This window comes from Python bivittatus, unplaced genomic scaffold, assembly GCF_059951505.1.
Source record: "Python bivittatus isolate LINGU-HERP-01145 unplaced genomic scaffold, Pbiv_v1 ctg000480_np1212, whole genome shotgun sequence".
Classification (NCBI taxonomy): Eukaryota; Metazoa; Chordata; class Lepidosauria; order Squamata; family Pythonidae; genus Python; species Python bivittatus.
Window position 1 is genome coordinate 33245815 of NW_028277075.1, and position 16629 is coordinate 33262443.

Below are 16629 nucleotides of genomic sequence, written 5' to 3' on the forward strand. Positions count from 1 at the left end.
TCTTTTCTGCCACAAAAGTATGCTTTACCATAACATACTTTTGATTTGATGATGCATGATAAATCTTGGCTTAGATGAGTAAAGTAAAATGGTATGACATTTTGTTAAATGCAATTGGATGCAATTTAATAATTACACTTATCAGTTACCTAATTAATATAGGTGCAGGCAGTTTCTAAATATATAAAAACACTGAAGGTGAGCTGATTTAAAACCAGTAATGTGATCAAAATATTTTGTCCAGATAACACCATCTAGAGGTAACTCTGATTTTATTTATTTATTTCCTTTTCCTTTCTTTATTTCTCTTGGATACTACCTGAGAGAATATTGGGAGTTCCAAGGTAGTACTATCTTCTCCCATTCCTACCTCCATATAGGAAAAGGAGGTGAAGCACTAAAAGTGGAAAAGATAGGAAGATTCAACATAAATAATTTAGGAAACACAAACACATTCTAAGAAAGAGTTTTTATACATAGCAGACTTTTATTTATTTTATTTATTTATTCATAATATTTATATAGCTGCCCATCTCACACAAGGTGACTCTGGGCGGCTATATAAATATGATAAATCTTTTATCAATTATCTTTTGATAATTTGAGTGTTGTATATGTGGAATTTTATTAATATATCTAAAGACAAACAAAAAAATACCTAAAATGTACAGAAAGATAAAACTTACTTACCAAATCTATGGCTAATTTATCTATAGAGTGACCTTTTCTATTGTTGATGAATTAAACAATTTGAATTATATGCAAGCAGGAATTATTTGTTATACTGATATTTTGTCTCTAAGGTATGGATAAATATCTAGCCAGGAATCTGCAGTTAGATTTTTTATTTACTTTACAGGTAGTCCTTGTTTAGCGACCACAGTTGGGACCAGCAATTTGGTCATTAAGTGAAGTCACTAAATGAAAAATCATATGACCAAAAGTGTGCTTACAATTTTACTTCAGCTTTCCTTTGCTTTACAGTGTCACAAGGATACAACCCCAAACAGTTGGGTGAGTCCAAACAGTGGGAAAGGTTTCCAGAACTTGACTCATGAGGAAGCTGGGTAAAAGGGCAAATCTTATAGCTCTTTTCCCCCACTCCCCCACTCTTTGGAATGCTAACTCCAGCAGGTACACAACGGGGAATATACCTTGAAAGGAATGTGCTAGTGCCTGCTGTTTGCTTAGCAGTTTGGAGCTACAAGCCACCAAGCAGCTCAGTAGGCAAACAAAAGCCTTTAATGTGAAACTGATTAGGGTCTTGTCAATTTCAGGCAGCAGCTGGGAGCTGGTCAAACTAATTAAGGTCACAGAGCTGAGCTTGTTAGCTTGTGGTTAGCACTTTTTAGGGAAGCACTGTGCTTGGGAGAAAAGCAGCTCAGAAAGATATAGTTTGTTTAGGCAATCTCTCTGCTCTGGGGGGGCTGGATCAGGCACAGGACAACACATACTGACTGTAATGGTGAACACATGACTGAAAGAGAGGGACACTGCAAAGGTCATAAATACGGCCATTGGTAGCAAAATTATTTTTTCATCACTGTCCTAACTGCGAACGGTTGGTGTCCGAGGCAGTTGCTAAATGAGGACTATCTGTATTTTTCTCTATGTGAGCTCAGTGATAATGTGATGGCAATAATAGATTAGTACCATCTTACGTCTGCTCAGAGCCTTAATTTTTACTTTTTTCTTTGGAGATCCTTTTTAATAACTTTCTGTGTTTTTGAGTATGTTTATATTATTATTATCTTTGCTATGTATATCTTGCATATGAGTAGTTTTTGTATGACTATTTTTTTCCTTTTTAATATGTAGTAATTTTACTTATTACTTATGAGATAGATTCCAGTGGAGTAAAGGCTGATTTCCATGGTCACATGCCTTATGTTACAAACCTAAGAGATGGCACTATAAAATTTATTTCAGTTTCGCCATCTTTCTTCCTTTTTACTCATCAGTAAGTTCCTTGATCTGTCCCTTTGGTCAAGATTGGATTGGGTGCAGGGGGGAGGTCCCATTCCTGCACAAGTAAAAAGTATTAAAAAAAAAAGTCTAAAGAAGTAGCAGGGCATTGAAGTGTTGATTTTTTTAAAGATAGATGATTACAATTATGAGGAATAGTGTTTTAACAGCTGAAGGGAAAAAGGACAATTTCCAGTGTCTTCATTATTAGCAGTAAGTGCTGGAAACTCTGGATTAGAAAGAGCTTGTTTGAGATCCAGGTTTTTCAAGAGAGTTGGACAGCATACAAGTTTAATACATTATTATTAAATCTTTCATTCATTCATTCATTTTTACACCACCCAACTCCCAGTGACTCTGGGAAGTTTACAAATAAAAACACAAATAGAATAATGCAGTAATAAAAATAAAGAACAAAAGTTGGTACAAATTAGGTAACAACCAAATAAACCTACATTACTCAGAATGGGGCTTCAGTCACTCTTGCCAGAGGTCTGAGTGAAGAACCAGGTCTTCAAGACTCTGTGAAATACTGGCAGGATGGGGGTATTGCAATTGCAGTATAGTTTCATAATCTGCTCTGGTGGATTGAAGAGTCCTTAAGAGCAGGTTGGAAGGACATGGGGAAGATAAGTCACATCAGAAAACTTCTGGTTAGATGATTATTGGATTTTCTCACTTGTTTACACTAACTTGTTCTACCTGATTTTTATTTTGGTGTGTTTGGCTCTTTAAAGTGGTATACAGTAAGACAGGCAACTAATTTGAAACAACCTAAACTTCTCATTTTTCCTTTCTAGTAAAATCTAATTTTCAAAGATTCTCATTCTGTAGGAAAATCTTTACTTAATTGGAGTTTGATCAAGGATATTGTCTTGCAAGTTTCCTTTGTTGAGTGTTTATCACTGGGGCTTTCTGTGGGCTCATAGGATTTGATGAATGACATAATGCAACTTTTGAATTTTAAAATTTTTATATTTATTGAGAAAGCACATTAAAGATAATGACATCAGTTAGTTTTGTTTTCCCGCAGCCTAGTTCCGCAAGCAGAATTTACAGTTAGCTAAAATTCCTGTGCTTGCTTCCTAGTGCACATACATGCACACCCCTACACCCTTTCCAGATCTGTTGTATTTGTCTTCTAGATCTTGTTCAGATGTATTGTAGCTCCATGTTGAAGAAGGTTTTATAATATGCACACATACAAAAGTGTGTGTGACCACACACACAGACACACTCACTCATACATATATATCAGTCTGAGACGTCATCACATTTAGAAAGCCTCTAGCTATATTTCTTTTTACCTCAACCTGAGGCTCCACATCAGGAGAACTTCAGGTTGATGAAAGCTGATATATAAGTTCGGCTTACTAAAATATAGTATCACATTCCTGGTGAATGGGCAGTTAAAAGTATGCCCTATGCCTTATCCTGCTTTCTTACATGAGAACATCAGGACAGCCATCCTGGAACAGGCTAAGAGCCATGACTTTCCCTCCAGCCCAGGGATAACATGGAATGCCAAGGCTAATAACCTTTGATAAAGCTGTCATCCAGGAATTTATCCAATTTCCTTGAAGCCATCCAAATTAGCAGCTATCAACATGACTTGTGGTAATGAATTCACCAGGTTCATTGTGATGCTTTCTTTTGTGTTTTGAATCTCCTTCCAGTCAGCTTCATTGAATGACCCTGGTTCTAGTGTTTCGTGAGGGAGAAAAATATCTCCCTGTCCACTTTCTCCATGGCATAAATGATTGTATACACCACAGTCATGTCCCTTCTCAGCCGTCTTCTTTCCAAGCTAAGAGTCCCAAACATTCTAGCATTTTCTCATAGGGAAGGTGCTTGAGCCCCCTGATCATTTTGGGTTCCCTCTTTTCTTCTTTTTCCATCTCCATTATACTCTTCTTTAAACATGGTGACAGAACTCTGTACAGTGTTTCAGATGTGGATCTATTATACATTTGTATAAAGAGATTACAGTGCTGGTTGCTTTATTATTTAAACTTTCCCTAATTATCCCTAGCATGAAGTTTGCCTTTTCATAGCTGATGCACACTGAGTCAGCATTTTAATTGTGACTTCAAGATTTTTTTCTTGGTTAGTTACAAACAGCTCAGACCTCATCAACATATATGCACAGTTTTTTCCCCCAGTGAAGAACTCTTCATAGTTATTCTTAGTTTTACCAGCCTGAGTAGATTAGGATAATCTACAAATAGATCACAGTTTACACCTAAGTCAAGATCACATACAAACAAGTTAAAAAGCATTAGTAGTCCCAAACAAGATCCCTGAAGGTCTCCACTTTTTATTATCCCTTCACTGAGAAAATTGCCCATTATTCCTGTTCTTTCCTTTCTTTTACCAAGTAGCAATTCATAAAATGACAGTTCTTCTTATTCCATGACTGCTAAGTTTACTCAAAAGCCTTTGATGAAGAATTTTGTCAAATGTTTGTCAAAAATCCAAATATATACTGTATTATCAATGGGGTCACCTCCATACACATGCCTGTTTATACTAAAAAAAAAAAAATCTAGCAGCTTGGTGAGACAGGATTATTTTGTCATCTTGATGTTGATTTTCCTTCAACTTTTCCTCTATGTGCTTAGATAATAATTTCCCAGTTCTATAATTTCCCAGTTCTCCTTTGGATCCCTTTTTAAAAATTGATGCCACAATGGATACTTTCCAGTCCTCTAGCAAGGAGCCTGACTGAGGGACAGATTTGCTAAGAGAGCAGTAATTTCACATTTGAGTTCTTTAAGAACTCTTGGATAGATGCCATGAGGACCCAGTGATTCAGACAAATACATGACTGAATGAGGCAACTTCCGTGTCAACTTCAGAGTCATTGCATCATATCAATTAGTTGTTTTTTCTGTTACAATATTCATTCTTCTAATGCAAGCAGTACTAAATTATTTAGAAAACATCAGGAATCAGAGTAACTAAGTTACCATCAAAATTTATGGTATAATGGATTTGGCATAATATAGATAAATTGTTCTGTAACCAAAGGAACAAAGCATTAGAGAGCATGGTCCTGTGATTTTGGTACAACATTAGCTCTACTTAGAAGTGTTCTTCATGCATTGAAAGAATATGAGAGGAGAGAGAGGGGCCATGCTGACTAGTTTCATCCCTGATATTGCTCCTCCTTGTGGCCTTCATATCTGCAGTAAAAATCGTTGCAGTGAAGCAGTCTTCTGTGCAGAAATGTGAATTCTAGATGTGGATGGCAGGGATATGATTTGTTGCTTTTGAAATTGAGAGTGGTTCTAGTTTGGTTAGTTCTTCTTCCATATCCACAGTCCTTCTCCCACACCCATAGGTTTATGTTGAATAGAGTTAATGTGTGTTATTTGTTATGCATTTTTGTGTACCTGTGCCATAATTCCTTGGATATCACTGATGAATCATTATTTAACATCTTTATTGTTGCTTGTTATTATTCTTATTCCAATTAATATCCTAAATTGACATATTTACCCAAAGGTTTTCATTTACAACAATCAAATGATGCACAAACCTTAAAATATAAGAACATCAAAACAATACATTAAAATCATTTTGACTGAAGAACTTCCATTGATCTTACATTTTGATAGCATTTAATATGTCTTTTTTCTTTCCTTCTAGCTTCATGAGTCTTTCATTTTGCTAAGAACCAAGAAAACTAGTCATTGGAACTTGACTTCTGAGTTTTTAAATCTATTAGCAGTGTGTTTTGAGTATCATTCCTTTGAAGTTGAAAGGTTGATTGACTGTTCTTTTCTTCATTTTGTCCCTAGGGGCTGTGATTGGAGATGGACAGTCTGCTGTGGCCAGTAATATTGCGAACACCACATACCGGCTTCAGTGGTGGGATTTCACTAAATTTGACTTACCAGAAATAAGCAATGGTAAGCTGGAAACAGAACTGCTACCTCCTCTGAAGTTAAAAACAATTAGTGATGTTTGCAGAAGAAGAAGGTTGTTGTTTTATAAAGGAGAAGCTAATTGAAGCTGATATATATAATTTCCAACCTTTTTAACTGTAATTTTTTTAAATTAGATTATTTGGGCTTTCAATAACTTTACTTCCAAAAAAAGCAAATTTTTGGTTTTAAAAATGCTGAAATGAAAGGTGTATCTTGGAAAAGTATGGCTATCACTTTTCAGATATTACACCAACCTTTCTCAATATGGCATTCTCCATGCCTTCTGGTTTATAATTAAGAAATTCTGAGCCAAAGTGGCCATTGCATGTTAAGTCCAATGTGTCTAAAGAGCACCACATTGGGAAAGCTTGACTGATACAGTGCCACTTTTCACTATACAACAGTTAGCACTTCTCACTTTAGAATCCTCTTTGCATCATCCTTTCTGCTTCCTCGGTGCAGAATCTTCCCAGTGATCCTCTTGATTTGAGATTGGAAAGTCATTCCTTGCTTGCTATTATAACAGAGTCAGTGAGTAGGGGTTTTCTCACCCTATAAGGAAGACTTATAAGGAAGACCTATAAGGAGTCTCAGTGTGAGGTTAGCAGTACATGAAAAACCTTAGTTTCAATAAGATTTTTCTTGCTTCTCATTGGTTGCAGCTGTGGGCATAGTTTGAGAGCCTAGACTGTGAAACCCTGGCACAATTTGCATGAAGTTTTATTATATAACCTATCGTGTTGTGGTGTGACCCTGGAGATTAATGGCATGCCAGACAAAAGAGTCCAGTTCCTAGATTTCCTAGGATAATTCACCACAAACATTATACATGGTTGGAAGAGAATATGATTAGAATATGCCACTAGGTGTTGATTTCCATCTCTTCTGATGTTTTAACACCTCAGAATATTAATTAACCAGAAACCTAATATTCCTCAGTAAGATGTATTTACAGTAATTAATCAGGACCAACTGAGTTCTTGTTGAAAGTAGGCTAAGCACTGTTTAAGGAAGGTTGATTGGAGTTTCTGATAGAAGTACTAATAAACATTTTAAATATTGGTTTTGTATAATTTGGATTAAATGATTATTCAGCCCTAGATTTCATCCACAAACAGCATTTGAGATAAAAACTAGCTTTGGAGTGGTTTTCAAATTGCTCTCCCTTTTTTGTATAATAAAATGTAAGGAAAAGCTCCATTATCTTTGCTGTTCCATTTTTACATAATTTGCATGAACATGCAAAGACATAGACTCACTTAAACAAAGGTCCAAGTATTTATTTAATGCAGTGGCTCTCGAACATTTTGGTCTCAGGACCCCTTTACATTCTTAAAAATGATTGAGGACCCCAAAGAGCTTTGGTTTATGTGGGTTATATCTATCAATATTTACTATATTAGAAATTGAAATTGAAATTTTTTTAAATATTTATTTATTTGACTTAGTGGACCCTCTGAAAGGGTCTTGGGGACCCCCAGGTGTCCCCAGGCCACACTTTGAAAACCACTGATTTAATTAGTTGTTCTGCAGGAGATCTTTGCAAAGACTACAGCATTTTGGCCATATGTTTGTATGTGTTTTAAAATGTATGTATGTATGTATGTATGTATGTATGTAAGCAAGCATGATTGATACTGAGTTTTTTTTCCTTTGCAGTACTAGCCAAACCTAGATAATATTCTCTTCAGTCCAACTTTTGTTAGTGAGGAAATGCCATCTGTATAGAATAAAAATTTTCAAGACCTAATGAAAACAGGAGAAAGCTCCTCAGTGGACAACAGGAAACCATATAATTAATATATAAATTAAAGATTTAAGGTGTCAGAAGTTATCTTTGTTCCATCAAATTGGGATATTGTGAAGCTAGGGAAAAAATCTGTATCTTTATTTTTATAGAATATTTCAAGAGAATTGTTGGATGAGAAATAAGAGAAGCTTATTTACGTTTGTTGCCATTGGCTTATCCCTTAATCTTCCACTATGCAAGTCAAAAACAGCTTCAAAATTGATGGATGCCATATATACATTATTTGCGGGGCTCCTCAAACCATCTAGAATAAGATGGAACAAAACTAGACAGTAATCAAGGGTACTGTGTCTGTTTCTAAAGCCTGTTTGCCCCCCCCCTCCAACTTCCCCAGCAACAGACAAGAATATGTCTTAGCTGTGACATCAGATAAGAAATAATTATTTGCATATTGTTTGCCACCTTTTCTGTAAACAGGAATGTCAAGGTCCAAGTCCAATGGTGGTATATCTGATGCAGTCATACATTCAAACAATTCAGCAAGATATGGTGACCCCCATTTGCAAAGTACTTGAATTCTTCAGCAGGCATATATCTTTCCCTGTGGCTTATTTAGAATGTGGAGCAACATTAATTTCAGTACTTTATTTGTAACACATTGTCATGAAGCAAGAACTTCCCATTCTGCAGTAAAGGAATTTTGATGAAAGTTGAGATCTTCCAGATGAACACTAATTTTGTTTCTAAAACATAGTGCTCCATCATTAGTAAAAATTTGGGGTTCAGATGGGGTTTGGACTTTCCTAATCCTGTGAGTCCAGTAAAACTGAGCGTTTTTTCTCTCCATCATAGCTAAGCTTGTTCTTTGGTACTTGGCAAATTCCTTTTCTTTCACCTTAAAGGTGTTTGAATCAAAGTGATGATAAGATGTTTAAAGACCTGTCATATTAGGCTGCCCAGCTCAATGGCTGTGGAGTGGCCCACAATCCTTGAATGCTTGATTTTGCATTCTTCTAGGCATAACCCCTCCATATTACCAATGGCTGCAAATGGAGAAGCTGCAGAGCAAAAGTGATAGGAAGGTGATCACTTTAATTGTGGTTTCAACCTTACAAGTAGCCACTTACTGCATTAAGGAGGGGAGAGGCTGATGTAATCAACTGTACTAGCCTTCTGCTTGTTATCAAGTTGCATATTCCATTAGTTTGCTCCTTTTTTGTACCATGGACATTAAAAAGATGGATCTTCCTGCTTTATTTCTTATCCTGTGATGACTACAAGTAGGGGCTCTAATAACTTTATAAGTTTATAAATTTATTGCTCTGATACTCACTTGTATGGAGCCAACCCTAGCATTAAAATCTCTACAAATTTTACATACTGAATTAGGAATTTTTTTGTCATATGTACCACAAATCGTATAAACTGATTAAGAATTCTTTGTCATATCTATCCATCACAACAGTCTATTTACCCAAAATATTTGGGTAATATATTAATCTCTATATTTCACCTAACAGTGTTTCAGAGCTAGAAGGAAGAATATAGAGGTTAATGCAAATTAAAAGATGTAAGGACAAATCATGGTTTTGAGTTTTTTGGATTGAGTTGCAGACTAGAGATGATATACTGAAGACTCTGATGTTCAGATCAAGTGATAGTGAAGATAACAATATCATCCTTAGTCAATTTCTCATCACCACTTTCCTCACAGATGTAACTAGTAAATGAACTCTTTGGAAATATAATGTCTTTTCTTTAGCCCAAATTTCTTTCAAGTAGATAATATAAATTGCCTGCAGGTAAGTATAATACTCCTGGTCATAAAACTTATTATTCCAACTTAAAACATTCCCTGACTTGACTTTCAGTGATCATTTGTCTTCACCTATGTGACCCTCCACAGCGGTACAAAGTCTATCATTGCCCAGCTATATTTGAACCAAAGAAAAAACATCCTTAGGGACATTCAGTTGGTCATGAGGGTTGCCTAACTTGATCTAGCAGAGAGAAACTATCCATTTATCCTTAGTCCAGTGTTTACAGGAAGGCTTAATAAAATTGTATTCTTTTGGTAACTGCACAAGATTTAACTCTTGCTTTGTTGCCAATTTAGAGAGTAAGGCCATAACTAAAATATATTCTATTGGACTGAGAGATGTCTCTTGCAATGCTTTAAACCTGGTAATATTTTTCGTTCAGAATTGGGCATAGCCATGTAACATTTGAGAAAATCTGCTGCTTCTGGGAAGAAGATAGCAAAGTCAGTTTGAGTTTGAGCTTCCATGAGAACATCTTTCCAAGCAATGTCTCTTCATGCTGTTTTGATAATAGAAGGTTTGACAGCCAACTTTTAAAAAACCTTCTCTTGTAAAAACATACTTATTTCTCTCTTAATAAAAGGAAAGGGGCTTTTTTCTTAGTTAAAAGGTTAGTAAAGCCAGGTAACCTGGGATTATATTAAAAAGCTATTGATACAGCATTATGTTTGATCTCCAGTTGTGTTAAAATGTGTTCTAGCTTAAGCCAGTAGAAAAAAACCTGATTGTATATATGCCTTCATAGTTTTATCTATCAGTTGGTAGCAGTAATCTGTATCATTTAACTCAGAAATATTGGATGTCTCTTTATAATCTGTATTGGTAACAGACAATTTGGATCCAGAACATTTAAAACTGCCATCTTTTTTAATATCAGGATCCTGACAGTAAGCCTATTAAAAGCGGAAACTGCAAATTCTGTATCAGATGTTGCTGTCCTATATAGGAAAGAAGAAAATATTTTCTGCTCTGCCTGAAAACTAGGTGAAAGATGTGATCCAAGGCCTTTTATTTAGTTCATGATGAACCCTCGGTAATGAAGCTACTATAAGAGTCCTAAAATATGAAGTATAAATAGAAATAAAAGACAGTGTTTAAGAATTTCCTAAAAACAGGAAAGTTTAGAGCACCCTTAAATATTGAATCAATTAATTCTACATGATCCTGAAAGTTCTTAATGTTATTCCCAGGGCAATGTAGATTTATTTATTCATTCATTCTATTTATATAGCCACCCATCTCACATATGTGACTCTGGGCAGCTCACAACCGTTAAAAACAACACCAAGAACAATATTTTTTTTCTTCCTAACGTTTTTCCCACAGATGCAGGATCCACTTTTTTTTTCCAGATCAACCAAATGTTGATCCGTTGGTTGTGACAGGAATTGACCACCTGGCTTGTTGCCCGAGCCTGATGTTGTGGGCTCAGAGTCACCGAGCCAGCTTTCATGCCTAAGGCAGGACTAGAACTCAGAGTTTCCTGGTTTCTAACCTGGAGCCTTAATCAGTAGACCAACTGGCTCTCACCAAGAACAATAAAATGCAAATGAAAATTTGTAAGAGAATCTTTGACAAATGAATATGACAGCTGCTAATAGGGTCTGACTCAAACTGACCATTTTTTTAATATAGCACTAAGCAAAAAATACTGGCATAATAGCTAAAGGAATATGTATGATGACTGAGAATTGACTTACAAACGTGGTTTGTTTGCAAGCATTCAGTCATAAGTCCTAGTTCAGATGCTATACGTTATTTAAGTATTAATATTGGCTAACAAAAAAACCAAAGTCAAATGCATACATACTACATGTATAATCTGATTTATTAAACCAGGTTTTGGAGTTTAACATACTGCTTCCCAAATGTATATAACATATACATTATTTGACAATTGTAATGATGTGTTTAAACACAATTACAAAATTCTATTAAAAAAGATAACCATTTGTTTTTTGTGGATAATCTTATTTCTTTATTACTAGGGCACACTTTTTTTAAAAAACACTTTTTTAAAAAAAAGTGTAATTCATATTGGAGTCAAATAGTAGACTAGGAGATTGGTATTACTACAACCTTGTACCTTTTCCCTTTCACACATATCTGTAAATCTCTGTAAAGCTTAATTGATTCGTACAGAAATGCCATACAGTTATTGCTTTCTTTGTCAGCCTATGCATAGTTAGTTTTAAGAGTCAAGTACATTACAACAGCTTCCTCCTTCATTTAGAACTTAATTAACAAGGCTTTCCTTTAAACAACAGCAACAAAAAAGATTGCTTAATGAACTGCTGAAATGCTTAAGAGTCCTTAAATATCTGGATTGCCAGAATGGTTTCACAATGTCTAGTATGGCAGTAGAGTAAAAAAATAGAAGAAAATAAGATTGGCTTTTGAAGAGACCATCATAAAAGTGGTATCAACTGATATTAGTTCCAATGGCTAAACTGAATATTTTTGGAATGGAATTTTCTGAATACTATCTTTAGACTTTTTAGACATATCTAGTCGGTCACTTTGGGAAGTAGAACAATTAACTAACTGAATCTCCTTTTTGATCCACCGATACGCTTGTATAATCTTCCAGCAGTATACTCAGGGTAGGGAGTAGGGAAAAGGTAGGGAAAGCAAGCAAGCATTGGACTTGCGAACCAGAAGTGCCAACCTCTAGATTTGTGTGCTTTTAAGATCTTTTTGATTGATCACTTTAAATGACTCATATTCTGTGCCTTAAAAAATACTTTTCCTAGAACCATTAAAAAAAGAATCCATAGTGGAGCAGTCCAAAGGTCTGTCTAACCAAGCTTGCTTCCATAGCAGCTAGTTAGATTCTGAAGAGAAACCCACAGCCAGGGCATATGCATTAATTTCTCTCTCTATAATTTAAGTCAGAATAAATGCAGATAAATCCCCCAAGCTAATCAGCCCTAGCTTTAATCTGATAGATAGATAGATAGATAGATAGATAGATAGATAGATAGATAGATAGATAGATAGATAGATAAAAAAAGTCAAGGCAACAAACATACCTAATGCTCCTGCCTCCTTTTTTCCCCACAACAATAACCCTGTGAAGTGGGCTGGGCTGAGAGAGAGTGACTGGCCCAAAGTCACCCAGCTGGCTTTCATGCCTAAGGTAGGAAGGGAGAATATACTAGATATTTTTGCTGTTAATATGTTGGTTATTCCTGAGGAGGATCACATGTTATGCATAGCTGGGATCAGTTGTCATAGGCATTCTCAGAAAACCTTTAATATGACACTGTTTTTTTAAGGAAACATTTTATTTCATAATTACAACAAAAGTATGAAGTGCTAGTATCTAGATTCAGTTTAGTGAACTGTTACAAGATTATGGCAATAATTTTATTGAAAAATTAATATGTGTCAAAGTAGCATAATAAGAGAGGCTAGAAGAATCATCTGCTAATGCAAATGCTGATATGAGCTGATAACGACTACTGGATTCATCCTTTCTGAATCTAGGAAAGCTGCATTTAAAAATGAAGAATAGGTTGAAGACTGATTTGGGCATAAACTTTAGACCATTTGGAACCCTGAGCAGAAGCTGCAAATACAAGCTGGGAAGAAGGAAAGCTAACTTGGAAATTTAAATGAAATACTCCATTGCAGATAAATTAATTTTTATATTTATTGTGAGCCATCAATAACATTGAAAGTACAGTGGTACCTCTAGTTACGAACGCCCCTCCTTACGAATTTTTCGAGATACGACCAGCTCCAGCCTCAAAAATTTACGTCGACATGCGAACTCCGCCTCGAGCTACGAACCGGATCTGCGGCCATTTGTCCTGCTGCCACGCGGTCGCGGCTTCCTGTGGGCGAGATCGCGGTAGCAAGGAGACGTTCGGTGAGGCTTGTGGTGTGTTTTGTGGCATTTTGGAAGGTTTTGGAAGGTGTTTGGTGTGCTTGTCAGCATGGCTCCAAAGAAAATGCAGAGCAGGCTTGGCAAGAATAAGGCTTTGAAGAAAAAAGTGACGATCGAACTGAAGAAGGACATTATAGAAAAGCACGATCATGGTATTCGTGTGACTGATCTGGGCTCGGAGTACAAGATGGCGAAGTCGACCATCTCGACTATTCTGAAGAATAAAGATGCCATCAGAGGAGCTGATGTGGCAAAAGGAGTAACGATCTTAACGAGGAAGAGGACACAAGTGCTGGAAGAGGTGGAAAAGCTGTTGTTAGTGTGGCTGAATGAGAAACAGCTGGCAGGTGATAGCGTGAGTGAAGCTATTTTCTGTGAAAAAGCCAGGAAACTGCACAGTGATTTACTGTGGGAAAACCCCTCTACCAGCACAGAAAGTGAGGAATTTAAAGCCAGCAGAGGCTGGCTTGAGAAATTCCGAAAGAGAAGTGGCATCCACAATGTGGCAAGACATGGTGAGGCTTCCAGTTCTGACAAGGCTGCTGCAGAAGCCTACAAGACAGAATTTGAGGACTTCATGAAGGCGGAAGGATACGTCGCTCAGCAAGTGTTCAACTGCGATGAGACAGGGCTCTTCTGGAAGAAGATGCCAAAGAGAACCTACATCATGCAGGAGGAAAAGGCACTGCCAGGGCACAAGCTCATAAAGGACAGATTGACCCTTTTGCTGTGTGCGAACGCAAGCGGCGACCTGAAGATTAAGCCGCTGCTCGTGTACCATTCCCAGACCCCTCGTGCATTCAGGGAACACAATGTGAACAAGGCCAGACTGCCTGTCATGTGGAGGGCCAATGCGAGAGCGTGGGTCACAAGGCAGTTCATGGAATGGCTGCACGAGGTGTTCGCAGCCAGCATTAAAAAATACCTGTCTGACAATCAGCTGCCTGAAAGGTGCCTTCTCCTGATGGACAGTGCCCCAGCACATCCTCCAGCCTTGGTGGATGACATGGACGCCGAGTATGACTTCATAAAGGTCAAGTTCCTCCCCCCCAACACGACACCTCTTCTGCAGCCCATGGACCAGCAAGTGATCTGCAACTTTAAGAAGTTGTACACAAAGGCGCTCTTCACCAGGTATTTCAGTGTCACTGAAGAAACATCCTTGACTCTCAAAGAGTTTTGGAAAAAACATTTCAATGTCCTCCACTGCATCAGCCTAATTGACAAAGCCTGGCAAGATGTCACCTGCCGGACCTTAAACTCAGCCTGGAGGAAACTGTGGCCAGAATGTGTTGCTGAACGTGAGTTTGAAGGGTCTGATGCAGAGGTAGTGGAGGAGATTGTGTCCATGGGCAAGAGCATGGGTCTGGTTGTGGATGATGCGGACATAGAGGAGCTTGTTGAGGACCATAAGGAGGAGCTGACCACGGAAGAACTTGCTGAGCTCCAGAGTGTGCAACAAAAAGCGCTTGGCGAGGAGCATTCCACTGAGGAAGAGGAGGAGGGGGAGGAGGTGAGCTGTGATGTGATAAAGTCCATCATGGAGAAATGGAATGAGTGCCAGGATTTCATTGAGAAGCACCACCCCAACAGAACTGTGACGAGAGTGCTGAATCTTATGAACGATAACGTGTTCTCTCATTTCCGGAGGGTTATGCAGCGTAGGAAAAAACAACTGACTTTAGACAGGTTTTTCCCCAGAACTGAGCCTGCAGCTAAGAGGCAGAGAAGAAAGGAAACCCCTGAAGGAGATCTCCCCAATGTCCTTTTGGAGGGGGACTCTCCCTCCAAACAATAACTGCCTCCCCACCCCATTCTCCCTCTTCATACTGTGCTGTACTGTACTTTTTTTCATGTTTTTGTGGTTTAAAAATAAAATGCATATGTTTCAGAACTGTTTAACCATATGTATTTACATTGAACCTTATGGGGGAAATTTGCCTCGGGTTGCGACCAAATTCGGAGGGCGGATTAACCGTATTTACATAGAACCTTATGGGGAAATTTGCCTCATGGTGCGACCAAATTCGGAGGGCGGAACGGATTAACTGTATTTACATTGAACCTTATGGGAAAATTTACCTCGACTTGCGACCAACTCGACTTGCGATCAGAGTCACGGAACGGATTAAGTTCGTAACTAGAGGTACCACTGTAATTACAGAATAAGGCAAAAAAAGTTTTCAGTCTGTTGTTTTAAGAAACAAGTCCTAGAATGAATATTTGCTTAAAGGAAATGAATAAATTATAACACAGTCTCAGTCTTTTTATTTTATTCTTGCTGGCCTTCATTTTAAAACAATTTAAAATTACAAAAACAATATTTATTGTGTTTTCAACCATACTGAAATGATTCCATACTGATTGTGGAATTAGCAGTACAAAAAAACCAAGATAGGGCAGAAAAACCTGTTTTATGGCCAAAGTTTATCAGTTTTTCCTTGGAATACACTGTGTGTGTGTATGTGAATATGTGTCTATAAAAATCCCCTCTTACCCCTATAGGTGGTATGTGTCTTCCTCAATCTCGAGTCTTCTGCCAGAGGCTGGGGAGTTTGAGGGTTCTGCACAGTATCAGCTGTTCCTAGCACTTCCCTTTTCTGGACAGAAAGCTCTGATATTGTTCCTGGGATCTTTTGGAGCCACTCTCTCAGCTTAGGAGTCACAGCCCCGAGTGCTCCTACCACCACTGGGACCACTTTGGCCTTTACTTTCCACATCCTCTCTAGTTCCTCCTAAAGGCCCTGGTACTTCTCCAGCTTCTCATACTCCTTCTTCCTGTTGTTGCTGTCACTTGATACCACTACATCTATCACCACCACTGTCTTCTGGTCCTTGTCTTCTCCCCACAATGTCTGGTTGATTGGCTAGTTCCTGCCTGTCCGTCTGGATCTGGAAGTCCCACAGGATCTTAGCCCTGTTATTCTCCATTACTTTCTGTGGAATCTCCCATCTGGACTTGGGAGGGTCTAGTCCATACACTGTTCAGATGTTCCTCTACACAATGCCAGCTACTTGATTGTGCTGTTCAGTGTATGCTGTTCCTGCCTGCATCTTACACCCTGCCACTATGTGTTGGACTGTCTCTGAGGCCTTTCTACACAGTCTGCACCTTGGATCCTGTCTAGTATGGTAGACCCCTGCTTCTATGGATCTGGTGCTTAGTGCCTGTTCTTGTGCTGCTATGATCAGTGCCTCAGTGCTGTCTTTTAGTCCAGCCCTGGTAGGATTTCCCAATGTCAGCCACCTCAGCTATCTTTTGATGGTACA

General features: G+C 37.8%; 1 protein-coding gene across 3 annotated transcripts in view; it reads left to right on the plus strand.

The window, feature by feature from the left end:
• Positions 1-16629, plus strand: part of AMBRA1 (autophagy and beclin 1 regulator 1) — a 166197-nt gene that overhangs the window by 98407 nt on the left and 51161 nt on the right. For all 3 annotated transcript variants that reach the window (XM_007421760.3, XM_088145713.1, XM_088145714.1), the window contains one exon: positions 5769-5879. In XM_007421760.3, the coding sequence (XP_007421822.1) occupies positions 5769-5879 (111 nt within the window). The remainder of the gene's footprint in view (positions 1-5768; positions 5880-16629) is intronic.